Source organism: Gordionus sp. m RMFG-2023, chromosome 3 (assembly GCF_954871325.1).
Source record: "Gordionus sp. m RMFG-2023 chromosome 3, tfGorSpeb1-WG-v2, whole genome shotgun sequence".
Classification (NCBI taxonomy): domain Eukaryota; kingdom Metazoa; phylum Nematomorpha; class Gordioida; order Chordodea; family Parachordodidae; genus Gordionus; species Gordionus sp. m RMFG-2023.
Window position 1 is genome coordinate 24,868,542 of NC_088777.1, and position 25,356 is coordinate 24,893,897.

The window sequence follows — 25,356 nt, forward strand, 5'->3', positions numbered from 1 at the left end:
GGCTGTTAAGAATTTAATAAAAATTTTTGATAAAGGTGGACTGCACTAGTATTATGGCTTAATGATTCGGACAAAATAACAAAATTTATATTTTTTAATTCTTCTCCAGATTTATAATATGCTACAAATGGATTTATAGTGGCCTGCACGTTGTTCCAATGAAATTCCTGAACTTCATCTAGTAAATTGAAGAAATAATTCTCTGAATCATCTAGAATTGTTGAAAATTCTCCATCTTTTAAATTTTCTTTGGAATTCTTTAAAAATAAACTTTGTGTTTAGCTATAAATGAGTGACGCAGTAAAATTTGAACTTTTTTTAATAGATTATCGATGAAATCATCAATGGACTTTATAATAGTTTCAAGATTTGTTCTATCCACCGTGATCCATTGTTTAAACGTGACATATTCTATACGATTTCTCTGAAACAATTGGTATAATTGTCCCTTAAGAGATTCTATACCAGGGCATTGATCACAATTTGTTAAATAACATTTTGGCTGAGATGGATTACAAATAATTTGCGCCAAAAGATAGTTATAAGAATTTGTACAGTAATCTTCTCCTGCTGTAATTTCAGCTATTACATTTGTCATTTATTTCACATTCTGATGAATGGCGCACACAAAGAGTGTGTGTGCCACTAGCTCCAACTAAAATACAGTTTTTTGGTCTAAGTTCGGCAAATTTAGAGAATCCAATTGATATATTTGGGTATTCTTCCTTAAACATCTTGAATATTTCTTTAAGATTATTTAATATAAGTCTTTGGACTGATTCTTTCTCGCCTTTAACAGATACACAATCTTTTATTTCAGTCATGAGTCGGCTTATTTCATCGGAACTATAATTTTGTTATTTTTATTGCTTAAAATATTTTTCAAAATCTTTGAAATTTTCTTTATCACTGGTTATTTTAATAATGTAAAATAATGAGAATTTCATAACATTCTTGGTCTTGATGGGTATGACTTTGTCTGGGGGGGGGGGGGGGTGGAGGGTTGGGGGTAGGCCTGGTAATTAATGTGATTTTCAATTTTTTCCTTAATAATTTTCCTGCAATCCTTTAATCCTGCTTTTTTGTTCGTGTTCTAGTCCGATTTTATAATTATTTTTAATTTATATTGAAATATTAAAAAAATTATTAAAATTTTTTATCCTGCGAATATCTCAGGGGAATAAGGTTTACAAAGTTATATAATCAAATTTTATGATATATTATACATTAAAATATTTTTAATCAATAAAAAAAATGAAATTTAACATATTAAAACAATTATATATAGCGCCATCTATTTTTTTAAGTATAAAAATCGCAATATTTTTTTAAATAAATATCCAGCCATACTAATTGTTAAAGAAATTATTAAAAAAATAGTAAACGGATAATATTTCTTAAAAAAATTAAAAATCGGAGATCATATACATTTCGAAATATTAATTTCAAATTTTGAACTGACCATAAGATGACCCATATTTAAAAAAAATTAATTTTGATGTTTTCGCCATAATTATCAATTATTAACTTAGCTATTGCTATTAGATTCAATATTTGATCATATTTAGTTTTAAATTAAAAACTAATTATTTAACATTTGTAAAAAGAAAAAAAAGCGTTTTTTGGACCTTTAACTCCGGTTATCTCCGCTAATTTAGTTGCTAATGCGCTAAAATTTTCTTTATAATCTAATGGGAACATATATAACCAGTCTACAACCTTTTATCGAAATTGAAAGGGGTCGGCCGAAAATCTTGATTTTTTTGCTCATTTCACATGGAATGACCAATTATTGAGTTGGATAAATATCCTAGAAACGCACGGATTAAAAGTAAATAGAGAAAAGACGGTGTATATGGTGATAAATTGAAAGCTGCAAATATTTGGGCTCCACTATACAAACAAACGGCACAATAGAAAAAGAGATAAAGAGTAAGATTAATCAAGGGTGGTTAAAGTGGAGATCTTTATCTGGAGTGCTATTTGACAAAAGAATCCCACACAAATTAAAGGGAAAAATTTACAGTTCCATAGTACAACCAACTATTCTATATAGTTCGGAAACATGGCCAACCAAAGAATCAGACGAGAGCAGTCTACAAACTATGGAGATGAGAATGCTGAGGATGATTGCTGGGGTAACAAGAAAGGATAAAGTGCGCAGTACAAGAATACTAAGTAGTTTAAAGGTAGTGCCCATTAAGACTAAGTTAATGGTAAACAGACTTAGGTGGTATGGGCACACAATGAGAAGGCCTATGAACTACATAGGAAATAAAGTTGAGAGTTTGGAAGTGATGGGCAAACGTAATAGAGGAAAGCCAAAACTTCAATGGGGCCATAAAGTTAGAGCCAATATAAAGAAGTATAAATTAGATAAAAGAGATTGTATGAATAACATAAATTGGAGAGAGATGTTGAAGGAGCTTACCACCAGAAAAGGTGTAAGCTAAAGAGGAAAAAATAAATAACAAAATCTTTACATTTTATCCAAAAGTAAATTATTCAAACTTGGAAATTTTGTCAACAGTTGGCAGAAAGGTTTGGATATCTATTGTCAAAATTTCAATGCTTAGGTAATAATATTTTGGCTAAAATCTTGATAGCCGTTTTTAAAAGCTGATTAACAAATACTACGTTTAGCACAAACTTTGCCTATATTTTATTTTTTGAGAATAAAAAACAAAATACGCTTAATAATTCGTGAAAGTTTTTTTTTGAATAGAAAATATTAATTTTATAGCACTTATTCAAATAAAGATGGTAAATAAAATCAATTTAAATATCGGATCAGTTTTATAGTAATATCGGATTAATGAAATGTATGTAACCGACCTAGGCCGGGTAAATAAAAAATTGGATCCGGTACATCTCTAGCTGTTTCTCACATTCATATTAAATATTACATAATGTTTGATATATAATTTTTTGTTTTATACGCAGAGAACCATAGTTTAAACTTTTACAAATGGTTGACAAAACATGGATTTATTTTCGACAATTTAGACGAGAAAGGAAATGATTATTCTAAATGTAGATTATTATCTTCTCTCGAACTACCTCGTTGCTTCTTAAGGGAAAAGTATAAAAAATGTGACGAATATAGTGCTCGTGAATTAGAACCTGGCTACGATATAGAACTCCTAATTGAAAGAATTATAAAAATCCGTGTCCTACACAAATTGATAATTCTACAAGGAATATTAAATATCATACTACGTTTCAATGACGATAAAAGTCATATAAAAATTATGAATATCCGCGATTTTGATGAGAATAATTTTAATAAACAATACCCATATTTGCAGGTTTTACTGGGGCATTCCATATCAAATTGATTAAAAAAACATGATTTTTAATTGGCCTCTTGGGAATTAATTAGATTAATTTTTACATTCAAACTAAGTTACACATACATAAAATATGGTCCAAATTTTTCCTCTCATATTTTTGGAGATATCACAAGCGTCAAAGTATGAAAAATGACTCATTCGCTCATTATTATTCAATTTAAAATATTCAGTTATATTATTATTAATATGGGGGTCCATTTAACTCCATTTTAAAGTTTAAAATATTTTTATAAATTTTTAGTCAAAGTAAAAAAAAATTGGAATGCTAAATTTATTTTTTCCCCGGAGTGTCATTCCATTAAGCAAAGGAATGAGATTTTCGGCCGACTCCCTTCGGGTTAATTTAACTAAAAAATAGCCAACATTTTAGCCCCCTAACATTTATATATTTGGAGATATTAGGGTTTAATTGATTCAATTAAAGCTTATAAACTACATATTGTAATAACAAATTTAATATCAAAATTGTATACGAAGATTATAGATAAAAATTTTTTTTTTTGATTTCTCCAATTTCTGGATATTTTATTTAATATGTAAGAATTAAAAACGATTGGAAATGATAACTACCTTCAATTTTTATAAAAAATTTAGTAGGTATTGCTAAACGCCTCTTTTATACTTATAAAACAAATTCGTTCTAGGACGCGGCCAATTTCATTCTCAGAATCGATATAAATGAATAAAAAAGTGTATAAATATTTTCCCCAAAAGAGAGTTTATATAAAATTACATATTAATTAGTTTTTAATGTTTTTTCTTAAATAAACTGGATTATTCTACTTGTAAACGAAAATAATAATCAATCGAGATTTCAATCAATAAAAAAAATTCCGCCATTCCATGTCAAATCGATCATTCTGCCGACCTCTTTTTAATTAGCTGGAATTATTTAAATCGGTAAATAAATTAGAAATCCGTTTATTCTAGCTCTCTAGCGCATCTGGATCCCAAGATACAGGGCCTCAAATTTGCGAAAAATGGCGTTTTCGTGCCTGTGAAATTTTTAAATTGCTTATATTAAAAAACTATTTAAGGTAAAGATAAAATAAATAAATCATTTTTGTAGATACAGAAATCTTTAAAATTCGAAATAAAAAAAAATTGGCACTAATTTGAGTCTTTAAACTTCCGGTTTACGTCTTTACTTGTGTATTTAAAAAATTAGGGGAGTTGGTTTTCCAAAAATTTTTTCCCTTATTTAGACACCTTATATATATATATACTACGTTAAAACTCTAGCTACGCTATGGGCTCTTCCGGAATATGCATTTTTTACCAAAAATTAAAATATTTATTTGCATAAAATAGAAAGCGCCATACGAAATTACGGATTATGGTTAAAATTTTGTTGCAAACATACCAATAACAGGATATTTTCAATTTTTATACTAAAATATTTTGAATTTTTATTAAATATACCAATTAAAAGGCAGTGGGGGGCTAATGCATCTTAGACATCTAAATAATGTATTAAGTTTCCAATAATAGATAATCAAATTCATTCCATTATTTATGATGAATTTGAAGCAAAATCTAGCTAAAGATATAAATAATTATATATTTAAAAATTAACTTTAAAAGTTGAATATTTTTTATTGTCTCATCTTTATGTAAAGTATATGTTTGTTCTAACAGTTGAATGACTGGCCACATCTAAAACTTATGCTATGCTATATGTATCCACAATTTGTTACTTTGGATGGGGGAGGGATATGTATAAGGATTTGAGAGTCCTTGAGGGTGCAAAAACTTAAATCATAGGTCATCCACCATTTATCATCATAGATACATGTTATATATCCATTTATTTTTTCTTATATTAGATTCACATTAATATTCAGGTGAAATATTATGTTTTATATTTGCTATTCAGTTGAATTCGAATAAAATTCTGCTTCAATTTTATCTTTAAAAATGGGATTAGTTTAGTAGTAGACTAAATATTTTTGGAATAAATGAACGATAATTATATTATGAATGAGTGATTCCGATATTATTACGTAACATAAATAATTTAAATGATTAAGTGCCATGTAATAAATCACAAAAGGATGAATGGTAACTTGCGCTTTATTCCAGTGAATCCTTGTACTTTATCTTGAATCACAAAGACATAATATTTTAAAAATCTGCTGAACCTTTATTTTAATTTTTTTTAATAGAATTCATGACTTAAATAGGTTTGATATAAACAATTTAAAAGTTTTATAAGTGCCAAAATCGTCATTCCGCACCTTTCAGGCTATGTATCTCGAGAACAAGGTGTGCTCGTAAGCTAAAACGAATTTCTTATTTACCGATTTAAATAATTCCAGCAATATTTAAAAACTTTAAATGGTGTCAGGCGAAAATGGTCTTTTTTGATCAATAATTCGAAATATTTTAGTATAAAAGAAATATCCTGTTATTGGTAAGTTAGCAACATTTTAACCAGAGACCTGCAGAGGCACCATTTGGACGGCCCGGCCCGGTTTTAAATTTTTTAGGCCCGGCCCGGATATTTTTAAAAAAAAAATTTTACGGCCCGGCCCGGATATTTTTTAAAAAAATTTTTTAGGCCCGGCTCGGAATTTTTTAAAAAAAATTTTTAGGCACGGCTCGGAATTTTTTAAAGTTAAATTCGACCTGGTATATACAAAAATTCACCTATGAGGTATTTTACCATATTTTTCAGCGAGTATTATCGCTTATTATTTAAAAAATACATGTAAAAAGCTAATATTTTGAGAATATTATATTTGAATTTATAAAAATTATAAAACTGTTATTTATAAAAATGGATATTTTGAGTATATACTATATTTTATATTGCATTTATAAAAATAAAACTAATATTCATAATAATGGTAATAATATTTTGTTTGAGCATATACTATATTTTATATTGCATTTAAAAAAAATAAAATAATATTTAATTTATAAAAATGGAAAATATTTTGAGAATATAATATATTGTATTTAATTTACTATTTAATTTATAAAATAAAAATAAATAGCTATTTAAAAAAATTCATGTATAATAAATAGCAGAGACCTGCGGAGGTATCATTTGCACGGCCCGACCCCGTTTTAAATTTTTTAGGCCCGGCCCGGATATTTTTTAAAAAATTTTTTAAAATTATATTCGACCTGGTATATACAAAAATTCACCTATGAGGTATTTTACCATATTTTTCAGCGAGTATCGCTTATTATTTAAAAAATACATGTAAAAAGCTAATATTTTGAGAATATTATATTGAATTTATAAAAATGGATATTTTGAGCATATACTATATTTTATATTGCATTTATAAAAATAAAACTAATATCCATAAAAATGGTAATAATATTTTGAGCATATACTATATTTTATATTGCATTTAAAAATAATAATACTAATATTTAATTTATAAAAATGGAAAATATTTTGAGAATATAATATATTGTATTTAATTTACTATTTAATTTATAAAATAAAAATAAATCGCTATTTAAAAAAATGCATGTATAATAAATAGTATTTTGAAAATATAATCTAATTGCACAATATTAATATAATTTATTTTATAATATAAATTTTTAACAAAAGAAGATAATTGTATTATATAATATTGTAAAAAAAAAATGAAAAATGTTGGATTAAAAACTTTCATGACTCAAGGTAAATATAATAAATGCAATAAATATTTGACTGTTTGCAAAGTAAAAAACCAGCATGATTGACACTCGAGAAAGATATTAAAAATTCACAAATTATCATGAAGAAAGAGAAGCATATCTACCTTTTCAGGTTGAAGATTACTTCTTCTTTCTTCAAGAATTCTCGTAGTGGAAAAATACCGCTAACAGCTTGCACTTGAAGCAGGAATTGCCAATTTTGCTAAAATTAAATTCGCTTTGATGAGCCGCCCACCACTCTAACAAATTATCCACCTTAAATGTTTATCTATTTTTTTATTTATGTAATTATAATATTCATCATCGGGTATTGACATATTACCAGAATTACCATCGCCCCATTTGTCATAAAACGATTCAGTTTGTTTAACAACAGTCGTAATTTGGTCGATGGTATTTCATTTACTTCCTGAGCTTCTTGTAATTTAATATAATCTTTTATATAGTTTTCCGTCATCTTGCGATCTGTCCCTGACTATATACGTAATTGCTTGAATTTGGGACAGACAAAAAGAGAAATAAAATGATACTTGTGTAAAACAAATTTTTCAATTAAAAAATGCTTTATATTAAGTAAAATCAATTTTATTTCTCCTTTTTCGCTTTGAAAGGTATTACAAACTTCAAGAAGTGATATTCCTTTATTTGATTGTTTTGGTAAAATATATCTAAAAATTTAGATATGAATTATAAAAAAATATATTAATACTTTGAATAAATTTGCAGGAAATTAATAATTAGATCGATCTGTGGGTGTTAGGTAGTGTTAACCATCACCCAATATTATATTAATCATAACTATAATATAATCTTATAACCATTAACTCATAATGTAAAAATTTTTATAAAAAATATTAAGGCCCGGCCCGGGTATATTTAAAAAATTTAAAATACGGGCCGGGCCTGCAGGTCTCTGATTTTAACCATGCTCCATCATTTTGTACATTTATTTTATATTAGTGATATTTCAATTTTTGGTAAAAAATGCATATTCGAAGAGCCGGTAGCGTCTTCTCTATAACGTAAACCAGCAGTTAAAGGCTCAAATTGGCGCCAATTTTTCTCTCTTTCCTTTTTAAGATTTTTTTACCTTCAAAATTATGTATTTATTTTATTTTTTACCTTAAATAATTTTTAATATTAGCAATTTAAAAATTTTACAGTTGCGAGATTCGTTATTTTTATACAACTTAGAGTTAATATCTCGGGAATCAGATATATATGAAATACACAAGATTCTGATCCTATATTTAAAAACTCTAGATTCTGATCCATATATTTAAAACTCTAAACTTGATTATACATATTTTATTAAAATAAAATTCATTAAATATGTTATATTGGCAATTAATTTATAGTAAATTTTAAATGTAAATTGAATATCGATTGAAACCCTCATTGATTGTTATATTTTTTTACAAGATAAATAATCAATTAAATTATATCAAACACATAAGAAAAACGATTAAAAACTGAATAATATGTAATAAGGAAAATATTTATACACTTTTTAAAATCATTTTTATCGATTTTAAGGATGGATGAAGCTGGCCGCGTTTTTTTTATAAATACAAAAGAAAAGTTTAGTAATAAAATAAATTTTTTATAGAAATTGAATGTGTTACTTCTAAAAAATCATTTTTAATTCTTATGTATTAAATAAAATAGCCGGAAATTGAATTTGTTATTTACAATTTTGTCGTTTTTATAATATGTTTAGATGAATGAATGTGGTAAAATACGTCATTTTGACACTTTAACCTTAATATCTCCAAAAATATAAATGTTAGGGGGCTAAATATTTAGTATTTTTAGTTACGTTCACTTTTCATTGCTTACCAAATTTTAAAAAAATCAAAGGAGGTCGGCTGAATCATGGTTGATTTGTCATGGAAATGACCCGGGGAATAATCGATAAATAATATGTGATTCATTGTTCTAATATTATTTTAAATGTTTTTATGTGATATTTTTATTTATTAGAAATCGTGTTGAATCTGCCTATGAAAATTTTTGTAAATTTATTTTCTGCCCTGCTCGTGTATTTTCCCAGCCCACCCGGACTTAATAATTATGATGGAAAATGACATAAATTTGCGTAATTCTATGCTTAAAAAATTTGCAAAATATTTTGCGCAATGGCCCTTCCTAACATAATTTCTATTTAGAATCCAAAACACACATTTATGCAATATTTAAATTTTTATTGTTATGAAAATATTTAAAATAAATATCTATATACATGTAATTAATATTAAAATTACATCATGACTTTATATATTATTAATAACGGCGTTGCCTTTTTGAAGAAAAGGAACGCTATTCGTTTCCTTCTTCTAGAGGTAACTGTAACGTGTTTTTTTTTGGGTAATGGTAACCCAAAACGTTTTTCATTACTTTAAATATTCTTAAAAAATATGGAAAAACATATTTTATTGTATTATAAAATTATTTTTATTTATTTTTTAAATAATTTAAGCCGAGTTTTATAGTTAGGCCAACCACCATATTCCTTCATTTTTATTTAAAAATTTGTGGTTAAATTTTCAGTTAAGATAGTTGATCTAATTAATATTGAATCAGTTAAGATATGTTAATTTATATTCTTATTCGCTAATATTATAATATATTTTATAAAAAATATTAGGTCAATTGTACATATTTCTTCAGATGAAGATGATTGCCCTGGTCTCAATATGAAACATTTTTTAATCAATAAAAAATTAGGGGTACAAAGTTAGCACTTTGTAAAATTTTGTCTCAACTCAAATATTTTTCCAATTATGGAATAAACATGGGCAGTTTCGAAACTTTGCGGCCATTTTTATGGAAAAATGGGAAGATATCTAATTAAACCGGTTATTACAAGATAGAATTCTTTTTATACCTCGGTGAAATTAATAGACTTGTTAATACGTTACTGGTTAACGGTGCATATATACACCACCTCTTACATATCAGTTTTAAATATAGTAGTATTATTTTAAAAAATAATAAAAAAGGTTTTTATATAATTCAAACATTGTACTTCAAAACTGGAAAATAAAAAACCCTCAAACATTGCTAATTTATAAGGTTTAAAATGCTAAGTCTTCTAAGTGATCTCACGAGCATATTATAAAATTATTTCGATGAAAATAGTGTATATATTATTTATCAATCATTTTTGAAATATTAAATAATTAAAATATTAATTGGTAACCACATAAAGTTGACTGGTGCATATATGCACCGTTAACCATCTAACAGTATAAACGGTTCATAAATATTCGAAAATATTCATAAAAATTTTAAATTATTTGTAACTCCTTGCTGAACATTTTATTATATTTTTAATTTATTTAATTTTTTTCTACGCACCTGATTTGTCAATTCAATCAAAATAATAGATAACTAATTAAAAAATCAAGATTCTACGAAATAAATATTTAATTAAAATTTTTAAATGAATAAGAGATATAGTAATAATTCCACCAAACCACCCCTCTGCAATAGTGATGAAGAAGATTTCGACGAAAATGACTTAACAAATGATGGAGTTATGCCTAAGATACTGCTAGTGAATTGGAGATTCATAATTCAATTGATGCAGAACCATCCTCTACAAGAAGCTATTCTGTAATTTCTCGCCATTTAAAATGGAGAAAAACAGATGCATTATATTCTACAAGCCCTTTCAATGGGGAAAATGAAGATATAATAAAACTTAAAACAATTTGCATGGTAGAAGTCCATCAGATATATTTTCTTTAAATCGACGAATTCCCTAATTGTAGATCAAAGTAATATTTATGTAAAACAAATGAATAGGCCCATTATATAACCATCCCAGATATTAAGAGATTTATTGGCTATTATTTACTGATATCATTCGCTCCCACAAGAGAGGATTTATTGGTCTAATGATAGTGATATTTCTATTCCAATAATCCGAAATACAATGACCCAATTACAATTTCGAAATTTGAAATATAATATTCATTTGGCAGACAATACTTAAATAGATATACATGATAGATTTTATAAAGTCAGGCCTTACATAAATATATTGAATAATAAATTTAATTCGGAATTTTAAAATATTATTTATCAATGGATGATACCGAGGAAGACATTCTTGCAAAATGTTTATAAAAGGAAAACAAATTAGATTCGAATACAAATCCTGGATATTGGCTTCTTCGGGATAGGTTCTAAATCGCTAAAAATAGGGAACATGGCTTATAGGCGATTTTTTTTAAATTTTCAATTTAAATACAAGTGTTTAGTCCCCTAGTATCTATTAATATTAATTTCAAATTTACTTTAAAAATTTTCTAGGAGATATAAGCCATGTTCCCAATTTTTAGCGATTTAGAACGGGAACCGCTTCTTCCGACGGATAAGTATTTTAATTTGATATATATCAAGGAAAAGGCGATCATAAATATGTATTATAATAATAAATTTATTAAAGGCATTACAAAAACCAAATTATCATAAAATATATTTTGATAATTTCTTTATAATGGGATATTTTACAACTGGAACTGTGAGGGATAATAGAATAGAATATTTCTCAGTTGAATCTATAAAGGCTTTAGCAAAAAAAAGAAAGAGGATATTATTATAGGTTCGAAAAATTAAACGAAATATTTATAGTTCGTTGGAATGATAATTCGGTGGTTATCGTGCATCGATATGCCACACCATATCTTTGCTCTCTGACAAAGTATTCTAAGAAAATATTTTCTAAAATGAAAATTCCTCAATCAAATATGATTGCTTATAACAAACACATTGATGGAGTTGATCTGTGTGATAATCTCATATCCACATAAAGAATAAAAATAAGAGGGAAAAAATGGTGGTGGTCAATATTCACAAATTTTATCGATGTAGCTTTGGTAAATTCGTGAATCGAGATGACAAGAGGAGTTTGCTTGAATTTAGGCGAGAAGTTACTAACTATCTCCTTCGAACACCAGTAAAAATTAAAAAATTTAAGTATATGGCATACGAGCCAGTTTGCATTATAGAGTGAAAACCTTACTGATTCATCTGGACATTATTTATCTAAAATTATAGATAGAAAAATACGTAGATGCAGATACTGCCATAAGCACTCAAGATATACGTGCCAAATAAGCCAAATCGCGCTTCTTATTTCAAGAATTTTCATAATATATAAACATTTTCTTTTTTTTATTATAAATTACAAAAAAAGAACATAGATTTATATTTTAAGGAGAATAACCAATTTGACGAATCTTGTGATAAATCCGAATTGTAGAGATTATCAGGTAATGACAAATCGTTCACCTGAAGGTTAGGTAATCGAACTATAGGTTGAATAATTGGATCAGATGGCAATGTATGCGAAAATTTTTAGAGAACATATGTAAATACCGCCGAACTTGCTTGGACGAGTGGTCTGTTGCCAAGTTAGTTGTAAAAATCAAAAGTAGGGTTTTCTCAAGAAGGGATTTAATATCGAGAATGTTAATGTCATAATATAAATAAACGGGAGCTGGAGAATTTGAGCGAAGTTTTTAACCAAGAAAATGCTGATGAAACGTTAAGGTTTGTAATAGAGGAATCTTCATCAGTAAAAATAATTGGAATATGATGTGAGGGTCATAAGGATCTTCAGGTTCAGGACGCTTGAATGATATAATGTTTGTAATCTAATAGTGTTAAATTTCATTGGAGTTCATTAGATGAAGAGATCATAAAATATCAAGATTATTAAAAGAAAATTATTTATTTTTTTTAAAGAGCGTTTCATTAATTATAGACGGTTTGGATTGAAGTAAAGGGTTGATATGGTTTATGTTGTTTAATATAATTTTATAATACAGTAAAAATTATTTCTTACCCATTTGCATAAGACCTCTATAAAGTGAATATTGTTATATTCATTCATTTATATTAGAAAAATTTATCATCATTTTAAAACTATTCATGTCTAATAACAAAATTAATAAAAGAAAACAAATATAACGAGTTATTGTTAATTTAAAAAAATTAAGTTATTAAATTTCTAAATATTCTCAAAGAGACTAAGAGATTTAATATTTCTAAACAAATTTTCACAAAAAGGCATTATTAAATACCATGCAAATAAAACATATTGTACAAAATATATTTTCTTATTTTGTATAAAACCATTTTATAATAATTTTATACATTTTTATTTTGAATAAGTTTATGTATTTGTCATATTGGGATAATGAATCCATGCGGTGGAATTTCTCAATTTTAAATTTGAAAAGTCTTTGAACCAAAATATATTCCATTTATAGAGTAATCTACCCTATGGATTTTTGCAATTAAACTTTATTTTCTAATTTATATTAAAAAATCTATATAAAAATAAATAGTTCATAAGTTCACGGTAAAATTGTCTGAAATTCACTGTGTTGGTTCTTTATATATACTGGAATACATTTCCGGTCAAATCAGATTTTTCAAATTTAAAAATCTCTCACAGTAATTGATTTAAAATTGTGATACTCTATATCCCAATACGACATAAGCATTATTTTTCTCATGATTTAATGAATTAATAAATATGAAATTTATCTGAAAATGATTAAGCATAATCTCATTTTTTGCTAAACTAAATATAACAGGTGGCAAAATGATTTTTTAAAGTAAAAAATCCTGAAAAATTTACCTTGGTAACAGCTCCCAAATTATAGGTTTGACTACTTTTATCAGGTAGATGATGAATAGTAGAATATTAAATAACATAATTCAGTTATCTAGAGATTAAATTACACTGAATTCTGGTGAGTATTTGTGCTTTGCGAAAGGGATTCCATGCTTCTATTGGAATACGATGAATAATGCATGATATGGGCAAATATAGAGAAAATATTTGTGGCAATTCATTAATCGAATGACAATCAATAAAAATAAGTTATTTTTCATACTTTAATATCTCCAAAAATATAAGACCTAGGAAAACTTGAATTATGGTTTAGTTACATGTTTTTTAAAAACCAAATATCATGAGGTCAGCTGAATCATAATTAATTAAACATGGTCGGTTTTGGCAATTTAATTAATTTTTAAAAATTATAAAAACTAAGGTATCATTGGATTATGCCCACGACGCAAGCGAAAAAATTATATTTTTTAATAATAAATCCAACGGAATGTTCAAAATAAACGTTTCAAAATATCCTGATGTTAACGGGCATTTATTTCCACTTTTAGAAAAATATTTTAATATAGCTTTCGAGAAATATATTCATGATTATTTGTTTGATTATCAGAACACTACGTTAGATGAATTAGTATGTTTTATTCATTACTTATATATTTTATTAGTGACTATTTTACATCAAATTATTATCGCGAAACTACTTTTTTCTACACAAGGCATTACCATGAAAAGATATTTCGTCAATGTATTGCAACCAGGGACTTGGAACAATAACATTATTTTTCCCCAGTTTATAGCAGTTCCTGCCAAAAATATATTTAATAAAAAAATTTGTCGGTATTCCTACATGATACTTTTTATTGATTTAAATTTTTATATATTATTTTATAATTCGTTATAAAATATAGTATCGTTTTTAATCTTTTTTATAAATCTTGTTGCTCATTGGAATTAAATAAAGCCTTACATTTAATGAATTGTTAATTTAATTTTCTTGGTATGGACCTTTTATTGATTGTTAAACTCAATCTTCTTAGAGTGAATTTCTTGAGATTTTTATAACTTAAAAAATTTAGTTATTTTATCAGCTTAAAAATGATATTGACTGCAGATGCCAAGTCACCCTCATTTCCATTTATAATAAAGATATAAAAATGCTAATTATATAAATAAAATATTTCTGATTTAAAGCTGCCATAACATTGGGTACAAAATAAAATGCTTAAAGATAAAATAAGTCTAACAAGGAGGGTGCACAGCGTCTACATGACAGGATTTTCACTGGATGCAAACCCCCCTCAAAAACCTTTACCTACCCCCCTAAAAAATCCCCGCGATGTCTCTTTATGATTATTTTCACCTATTTATTGATACTCTTTTAAAATAATTTATAAAAGATAACTTAAATTAATCTATCTCTACTACCAACTATCGATATTTTGTGAATATAAAGAATTTATTTAGAGTTAAAACCTCCATTATTTACAATGAATTAATTATTATGGCATTATGAGCTTTCTGAAATATGTAAACCTTTTAAATTATATTTAAAAGGATAGTTTATTTGGAAAACAATGTGTATGATTGTTTGCAATATATAGATTTGGTCGATGAATTGTATTATAATAATACTATAATAAAAGTATTAATTTTTACAGCAATAAACTTTGTCTTATTTCATCTCAAAATTTAATAGATAACCCCCCAAAAAATTATCCTACCCCCATTAAAGCAGCTTACCCCCTCAAAAAAATAGGATGCAAACTGTTCCTACCCCTCCCGCTCATGTAGACGCTGAGGGTGCATACCGCTATGAATGCTAAGATGAACTCTCTTGATTGATTAAATTATGAATAGTTTGACCAAACTGTTTAAAATAAATGGCGTTATAACGAATGTGAAATATTTGTATCCGAGGCATTTTAGTGAAATAAATATCTAAGCTATTTCTGAAAAAATCTTAAATTAGTTTTGTAATAGGCGAATAAATCCAGTGTGAAATTTCGACATAAATTGTCTTTCACTTCATTTCCCTATATTAACAATGATGGGTTGTATGAAAATAGATGATATTATTTTTAATAGTAAGGACTGAGGTCTAATAATGGAAATAAAATAAAAAGCTAATAACAATAACTCCATGTGCACTAACAAATGTTATCAATGCTTGATATTCATCTTGTCTAGCCTCAATTATCTGATAAATATGAAAATTTTATAATTATAAATTAAATTTGTGAATAAAACAAAATCCTAATATTGCATCTATAAACAAGTTGCTAAATTACTATCTTGGTATATATAGCCTTTGATGAAAGAAGTTTCGCGGTATTAGCATGTAAATTTTGTTATATATTTTCATTGTAATCTGTCAGTTTATATTAGTTTATAATTTTTATATAAAAATAAAATAAAGTATTAATTTATTATTTATACGATATGTTATTGCAAAGTGCATATAGTGCCATTTTTTTTATTTAATTAAATTATAAAGTCAAACTCTAACCTAAAGTCTGTTTTTATTAAACTCTAACTTGAAAATAATAAATTAAAATCTAACTTCAAACCCGAACCGGCCAAATTAAAACATTGGGATAAAATTTATTTTTTAGAAATCCGAAGAGCTGACAAACATTGGACCATCGCAAAACAAAGATGGAACTTATTCCCATTTTTTAGAGTTAATACGCATTACTAGGTTGATTTATTCGACTTTAAAAATATATATTCTATCGTCTAAATTAATTAAATCTGTGTACCATCTATCGAGCTACATAAATATTCGTTTCAACCATTTCAATCATAATAACAACCCTATAACTGTAGCCTACTCACATTTCATCAATAACATAATTAAACATAACAGAATCCCTTTATCTAAAATGGTAATCTTACGAATACTGAATGATTATTATTTTTAATACAATTAGGAAACTAATACCAATGTTCAAAAAGATAATGGTGACATTATATTATTAATAATTAGTTTATCGAAATTTAAAGCATATCACATAGTTATCTTATTTTTATCATTATATCTTGTATAATATATTAATTTATAGGTAGTTACATATAATGTAAATTCACAATATAACAATATATTTTTTTGCCTTGCCTGTGCAAAATTAACAGTCAATAATCGCCCAAACATGGACAAAGAAAATATACTATTACCGATCAATACTAGTAATTTATATTTTTTAATCTCCAAATATATATAAATATATGCATTTAGCCATCTTTTCCGATAATCAAACAAAAAATTGCTCGTTGATAGATTCTTTTTCACAGCGAATTGACTATCTAAAAAAAGAAAACCCTTGCCTAATTTTTAATCGCCTCATCACGAAATTTGAATCATTGTTACCTATCTCAGAAATCGCTTGCGCTTTACTCAATACCCAGCCGAAAATATCGCAAAAATACTCTAGGGATGACCATAAGTCGGTTTACATAAAGCAATCGGAAATTGTGAAAATAGGAAATTTTGACCGCAAAGACGCCCAAGATTTATCCTTCGAATATGGATTGTTATTGCACTTTGAAGTTTTGAGCTATTTAAAGAAGACATATCAAAAACCATTTATGTTACGAGACACAAACAACGATATCTGTTTTTACTCATCTTTCATGACTAATAAAGCACTTTTTACTCTACAAGGCAAAACATCGAGGTAATGATAAATTATCTTTATGATTATGCATTGTTTATCACCATATAATTAAATTTAATTATGAATTCATACCTTATATTATGTCATAGGGGTTTAGTGAATTTCTAAAACTTAAATTATTTATAGCATGCGTTTTTTTATTTTGAAGGGCCGGATCTTTGCCGGAATGATATTATAGAGTACTTACCCTGTAAATTTCAAACTAATTCTTAACTTTTTAGAGATTTTTTATTTAAATAAAAAAAATACCTAAAAATTTACCGAAATTGTCTTAAATTCACTATGTGTGCACTCTGGTGCTAAGATACGATTCCAGCAAAGTCATAATTTTTAACATTAAAAACGAGCTCTATAAATGATATAAATTATATATATAAAAAAATAAGCTCATGTGACATATATACATTAAAACAGATATTGGTTTGTAACCTTATACTTGGACAACGAAAATGGCATATATAATGAGACACGTGATTCTGATCATGTTAGAAAAAAGGTGTATTTGCAATATTTTTCTCTCCCATTTACAAAATATCAAGAAGTCGCAGATTTCTTTTTTCGGGATATCAGATGCATTATGAATTTAGGATCGTCAGGTCAACTTTTTATATCTCGTAAATTGGAGCCAAATAATATAAGTTTATCTATTTTCAAAAAATTATTAACTTATGTAGCGATCCCATTGTATAATCTAGTGCAATATAATTATAAAAAGATAACTTTGGCTTATGGGCCTAACAAAGATTATTACGTTAAGATTCAATTTCAAGAGACCACCGATCATTCATTAAAACTAACTTTTACTCGTTCTACCTACTTCAATATTGATACAAGTAAAAAAAATAACGTATTCTATTTTCACATTTATTTAAATTAGATATTCAACCTAAAATCAACAATATAAATCCACATAATTTTATAAAAGATTTTTTGGAATACGAATTCAATAGATCTAAGAGTAGTCAAACGCACGAAACAATTTTTTGGCTTCTTAATGTGATATTTAAATTTTTAATTATATAATATATTTTAAAATATAGTTACTAAATATGACTTTGGAACCACTCAATCTTCTAGTCAATTTAGACGAATTGCCAATCTTAGGATCTTTTAATAAATCTTCTGAAAAAACTTATGTTGCCTCTCATTTTTCTCATTTGATTACTTATATCACATCCTCATCCATATTTAGATACAAAATTATATATAGAAAAATGTAAGTTGATCAAAATTACCCTTTATTTAAAATTTTTTTAAATCTTATTTACAACAGATTTTGCATCCGATTTTTTATTTCCATTACGAATCCCCGCATAACCGTTGTTCAAGATATTTCTAAACTTGGCTCAAATTCTAGCGAGATCAGTTATTTCCCTTTGATTTATTTTAAGGTGTATATTTATAATATTTAGCCGAATTTAAAACTCATATTTTTTAGGAATTTTTATACAGTCATATGGCAAGATTAAACCTCAAACCGGATGATGAATCAGTAATGTACGCCAATAAAAGAGACAAAGAAAGATATATTAAGGATAATATGGATAATACATTTATTAACTCGAACGTTAGACAATATATATGTAAAATATTTTTTAATGTAAAATGTTATAGGATGATAAAACTATATCATCTCGTACACACGAAACAAGTAATGAATTTGACGAGGAACATTCTTTTGAAACACATATGTCAATAAGTTATTTTGAATAATATTTATATCATAATTATATTTATAATAAAGGTACATACGACTATATATTCAAGGATGCATATTGGCTTAATGAGGAAGTTTTGCTAAGTGTTTTAAGGAAGACCGGAAAACCGCCACAAAATAGTTCTATGGAAAAATATTTGGAATGTGTCTTTATTTTCAAATGTTTAATCGAAGTTTTGCAAAATGACGAAAATGTAATCACTACACTAAATATAAATTCGATTAAATATTACCAAAATTCAAAAATGACCCCGGTTTTTACTTTTGGGATGCAAGTACAAGCTTCATTAAGATAGGATGAAATATTTTACTTATTGTTATAATTATAATATTAAATATACATATATATGCGTATGTAAACAAAAATTTTTTTAATAGTGATAATTTCTTGATATATTTTGGAATTAATTGTTCACGCGAAAATATAATTAGGAAAATTTCCCGGAAAAAACTGGAAATTTCCTTTAAAAAATATTTTACAGGTCAATAGGGGAGACTGGGGTTAGGTAAACCCCGGGGCTTGGCAAACTACTTAATCTCATTTTAAAAATAAATACACCAGAAGGTTAAAATTTTATCCTAATATAGTTTTTATTAGTTTACATAAAATTTTATCCTAATATAGTTTTTATTAGTTTACATCTATAGACAAAAGAATATTTTAAAATAATTAGTTATTAAAAATTTTCAAAAGATTTTTACATGACAGAATTTTAATTTTTTTTATAATATATTATCATTTATATGTAAATTAAATTTTATTGCACAGTTAAACACTCTTCTATAATTTGGATAAGTTTTACGAGTATTTATCATATCTAGATATTATTTCAATCATGATTTGTCAATTTAAAGCTAGCGGGGCTTGCTAAACTATACACATCAATTATAGCAGTTAATAATGAAAAAATTTTTAAATCTTGAAAAGTCATTTTCATGGTTGTTTATGATTGGTATTTAGGATTTAGCTAAGAAATCTTAATCTTTCCTTAAAATTCATATTTTTTTATGTTCAAAATGTTTATTAAATTAACCGAAATTAAGTTTCAATTTTTATATTAGCTTTAATTTATAAGTATTATGATATTTTGAACATTAAAACAAAAACTTATCATTATTAATACATAAAAATGCATTTCAATTTATTATGACCTAAAAAAATTAATGGTTTATGGTTTTCCTCATCCCGCTATTGGGGCTTGTTGAATAAAATTTTCACTTTTACAAAATATAAAATTTAAAAAAATGATTAAATTCTTAAGATTTTTTATATGGCACTTTTATAGAGTATAGTTTTAGGTATCTAATCATATATTATTTTTTATATGGCACTTTTATAGAGTATAGTTTTAGGTATCTAATCATATATTATTTTTTATATTAACAAAAATAAACCAGGAGCTATACCAATTTTGTAAAAATCGGTTCGACTAACCCCAGTCTCCCCTATTGATTTTTCTTCATCGTTTTTTAAAAAAATATATACTATTAAAATAGTATTAAATAAGTATGATATAATTTCAATTAACTTATTCTTTATCCTCGTTTGAAGATGAAAACGATTCTAGAAAAATATTACCTTTTCTGCAAAATATTTTTATTTTTTCAAGCTATTAATCATGGGCTAGGCAACGAAACAATTCTATTTTTACCTCTTTAGTAGTTGTTTTTTCTTAAATGTTCATCTAAGATTGTTGTTGGATTTTATCTATAGTTTTGGCCTTTGATTGGAAATATTTTATTTATCATTTAAAAGCAAATTAGGTCTTTTTGAGATGCACACCCGGGGTATTATATTCAATATTTGGATATTTATTTCTTACTTGCACAGATATTTATATCAGGGCTGTAAACTAGAGGTCTGCAGTGAACCGATTTTTCGCTCAATCTTTAATTGGGCGTGGTCGGGTTTTTTAAAATATTTTTAACATTGGGCGGGTGGCGGGCGGGTTGAAAATTTTTTTAAATTAATGAGCAAGCGTGGGTGGGTAAATTTGATATTTTTCAGAAATGAGCAGAAAAGACTTCAATTTATTAAAAATAATAGTTTTATTTCATAATATTGCATATTATATATGTTTAATTAAAAATACATTAATAAAGAGCCAAACTAGCCATTAAAATAATTTTTAAACATTAGGCGGGCGAAAGGGTAAATTTTTTAAAAAAATTATAAGTATGCCGGTTAAATAAATTTCAAAACAAAAACTTGCCCATTGCAGACTTCTACTGTGAACCCTTCTTCTAAAAAAGTTTTCAGGTTTTGGTGGTTCAGTGTAATATCTATGAACCCGGGTTCAGGATTCATGGTCCATAAATTATTAAAAATAACAAAAACATCAGTTTTTTTAATCTTTATTTTACTATAATTGGGCCTTATCATAAAAATAATTATAATATAAGCAAATTTTTTCCAAAATCGAGATGTTAAAATTAAAATATCAATTTTTTATGCCTAACCTTAACAGTGCATTGCAACTTGCAATTAATAAAACTATTTACCTTGTGATTAACCTTTTCTTTCGCCTTACTTTTAATTTAATAATTTAACAACCATAGCATTCCTAAATTATATGATTATCTATTATTTAAATTTACAAAATATGCTGTTAAATTTTTTTTACATAAAATGGAGTATACTCTAAAATATAATTATATAGATTCTTCACCAAAAAAAGTTTTTATATTGAAAATAAATTATATTATATGTTTTAAATAATTTGCATGTTTTTTTATATTTAATTTTAATATATTTCTTAAAATTAAAAAATTTTATATTTAAAAAAAAATTATTGAACCCTGACTCCTGAATTTTAAAAAGAGTTTGGGTTCAGTAAAATATTGAGGGTTCAGCGGGTTCTGGTTCACAGCACTGTTTATAGTGTTAATTGTTGTATTTCCTATTTCTTCATTATTTTAATAAATTCATTAGATATATATTCCCCCATATGCAATGCATATAGATCCCTGTTTCAATTGATATTTTTAATTCTTTCATATTCACTGTTTAACATATGTTTACTTAATAAATATAGAGACCTGCAGATGTACCATTTTCACGACCGATTTTTAAAAAATATTATATTTAATTTTTATAGCTAATAATACGGCCCGGTATATTTAAAAAATTAAAATACGACCCAGACTTAGAGTCTAGCCTGCAGTTCTCTGGCAAATATAATGGAAGCATTTTAAATGAAGGTTTTAAAAATTGAAATAATCTCTTCCAATACACACTTTGTGTTATGGAAAATTTTACATAAAGATGGCTAATGCAAATTCAATATCTATGTTATTTTGCTCTTCAGATGATACATTATCAATAAATTTCATTAAATTGTTTTGTTTGAATTGTATTGTTTTTTTTTGGAAATAATTAATTGATTCATCTCCTTTTTTTCTTAACAGGGATCTCATCTTTATAAAATCTGAATATTTTGATTCAAAGAAGTTGGATCCCCTCGCTTAATGAAGAAAATATTTTTAAACATAAAACAAAGCAAACGATTATATTAACCTTAATCTACTTAACTTCCTAGACAGATAAATCTACTAACGCTTCCTTGAATGAGAATTGAAAACTCCATTATAGCAACTATTAAAAATTTTGTATATATAAACAATTTATTTTGAAAAAATATTTTAATTATTGAATATATCACAATCAGGGATGTGAACCCGAACTCTGACTTAGAACCCTTCTAATACCGGATATTTTACTGAACCTCAAATCTTGTAAATTTAGTCGTCGGCGTTCAATATTTTTTATATTTAAAACAATTCTTTTAGTGTTGTTAAACAACTCGATTTGAGCCGATTTTTAAAAACGGCTAATTCAATATTTTAACCAGAAAAATATTGTCTTAGCCTTGAGATTTATTTAATAGATGTTGAAACCTTTTTGCCATTCTACGAGAAAAATTTTAAGGCTTGCATAATATTTTTCTGGATAAAATATTGAGTTAGCCCTTTTTAAAAATCGGCTCAAAACGAGCCGTTTAACAACACGAAATTCTTTTTTTCAATATTGAAAACATTTTTGTGAAAATAATTTTTCTTGGAATCGGTCTTATTTTAATGTATCCAATATTATCCTTTGTTTTATATTTAATTTTTTATAAAAAATATAATTACACATTATATATTATAAATTAATTTACTATAAAATAATTATGATTTTAATTTTTATACCCAAAATAAAAAAGCCTTGTTTCTTGCAAAATTTAAAATATAATATATTTTATTTTACAAAATTGAATCATTATTATATTTCAAAATTTAAGTCCAGCATGGCTAGATTTTTTTTTTAAATATTAAGCCAGGCCTAAATCCTCTTTTAGATTGATAAATCATGGCTTTAGCTCATAATTCTCTGATGGAAATTTTATATATTGAAATATAATAGTTATGAAAATAAAATTTATGGCTATCTAATTTGATTTAGAATGGTATTTTCATTTTTACCCATATTTTGCTCAATATTTACCTTTATAGAATTCTAAAATATAATAATTTTTATAATACGAACATTTTTTGACAGATCAACTTGATTTATCCGGCCTCATATATAAAATTTGTTAGGGAGTATGACTTGCATAAAGACTGGTTGAAATTTCAGGGGAAAAACAATGGTTTACAATGTCAAATATGTATTGATGCTCACAGTGATTATCAAAAATTAAAAATCAGTTTCATTAACATAAGCTCTCTAATGTCTTCCATCATCGATGCTGATTATCAAATATTGGAAAAATTTCTTCATGTTAAAGTTAATAATTTAATTTATATAAACTTTTCTATTGTCTGATAAATTTAATTAATAGCTATGATCTAGTGCTGTAAACATTTTTAAAAAAATCGAACGCGTTCAACGTTCATTGACAAAAATCGAACGCGTTCACGTTCAAATTCAAAAAAAGGAACGCGTTCAAGTTAAAATTTTATGATAAATTTTTTTCAAAATTTAATATAAATAAATGCCTTATATTTTTCAACACAATATATTAGCCATGATAAAAAATAATAGTTTTATTTTGATAATATAATTATAAATACAATATAATAGAGCGATAAAAAAATAAATTTATAAAAAAAATTTCTTAATAATTTTTAATAATAATTGCTTCTAAAAATTTTCATCTGATAGGCATGAACGCTTGTCAGTTAATATAGCGTTAGCTATACTAAAAACTCGCTTAACAAGGGCAGATGAAGGGATTGCGGTGTTATACTTGATAAACAATTCTTTTAAAAGGGGGAATTTATTAAAAACATTTAATGTTTTATCCATTGTTTCAAAAAATTGAGCTATGTTATCATCCTCCAATCTGCCCTCTTCTTCCTCGTCAAAAAAAGGATATCTCGGAATTGATTTTAAAACAGTGAAATATTTTTGATATTTGGGCCATGGTAATTCTAATTCATCTAATATTGAATTTTGATTTTCAGAATCTGATGATGAAATATTTATATCCATGCAAATGCTAATCTATTAAATTAAAATATAAAATATTCAAATTAATAAACTTTAATCTTATCTTCTCTAGCAGTAGCACTATGGTACGTTAATTGTAATATGAAAAAGGAAAAAGTAAAAATAGCTGATTAAAAAATATAAGACTTTTTTGTTAAAAAATGCGGATTAATATTAATTTTTCAAATAAATAAAAATAAAAAGTGTTTTTAAAATTGAACGAACGTAAAATTGAACGCGTTCATCAAAGAAAAGGAACGCGTTCACGTTCAAAGTTCGTCAAAAAAAAAGGAACGCCGTTCATCACTTTTTTTCAAAAAAACGAACTTCGTTCACGAACGCGTTCATTTTAACGCGTTCGTTTACAACACTACTATGATCAAGTTAAAATCACAATCAACTCTCTTTATTTTATATAACTTTTATTTTAGTTTCTTATCCACGAATTTAAAAAAAATGATAACTCTTTGATTAATCAAGATTGAGTTTAAAAAACAATTTTAATCATTTATAATTTAATTTGCATATAAAATATCATCATAATATTCTAGTTTTACATATAATAAAATATTAAAACTGGAAATTATAAGTTAAAAGCAGGGGCGTCCTTAGAAGTCTGCAATGGGCAGGTTTTTAGGCAAAAATGCCGCCCACTTGTTGTTTTGAAATTTATTTAACCCGCCCACCCGCTCACTTATAATTCTTTTAATTTACCCTCCCGCCTAATGTATATAAATTATTTATTGTGTTCTTTATTTATTTATTTAAATGTATTTTTAATTAAACATATATAATATGCAATATTACGAAATAAAACTATTATT

At 26.0% G+C, this 25,356-nt stretch overlaps 1 protein-coding gene across 11 annotated transcripts in view; it reads left to right on the forward strand.

The window, feature by feature from the left end:
• LOC135925664 (uncharacterized) overlaps positions 1-25,356 on the forward strand; it is an 85,316-nt gene that overhangs the window by 54,326 nt on the left and 5,634 nt on the right. For 5 of the 11 annotated variants that reach the window (XM_065461083.1, XM_065461090.1, XM_065461089.1 and 2 more), the window contains 14 exons: positions 2,944-3,308; positions 14,093-14,299; positions 16,281-16,553; positions 16,599-16,682; positions 16,731-16,854; positions 16,904-17,342; positions 17,757-18,175; positions 18,220-18,338; positions 18,383-18,558; positions 18,616-18,733; positions 18,781-18,909; positions 18,957-19,041; positions 19,087-19,253; positions 23,600-23,827. In XM_065461083.1, coding sequence (XP_065317155.1) covers positions 2,944-3,308; positions 14,093-14,299; positions 16,281-16,553; positions 16,599-16,682; positions 16,731-16,854; positions 16,904-17,342; positions 17,757-18,175; positions 18,220-18,338; positions 18,383-18,558; positions 18,616-18,733; positions 18,781-18,909; positions 18,957-19,041; positions 19,087-19,253; positions 23,600-23,827 — 2,933 coding nt within the window. Of the gene's footprint in view, positions 1-2,943; positions 3,309-14,092; positions 14,300-16,280; positions 16,554-16,598; positions 16,683-16,730; positions 16,855-16,903; positions 17,343-17,756; positions 18,176-18,219; positions 18,339-18,382; positions 18,559-18,615; positions 18,734-18,780; positions 18,910-18,956; positions 19,042-19,086; positions 19,254-23,599; positions 23,828-23,882; positions 23,991-25,356 lie in introns of all 11 variants that reach the window. The other 6 variants (XR_010571704.1, XM_065461085.1, XM_065461084.1 and 3 more) reach the window with 6 other exon arrangements.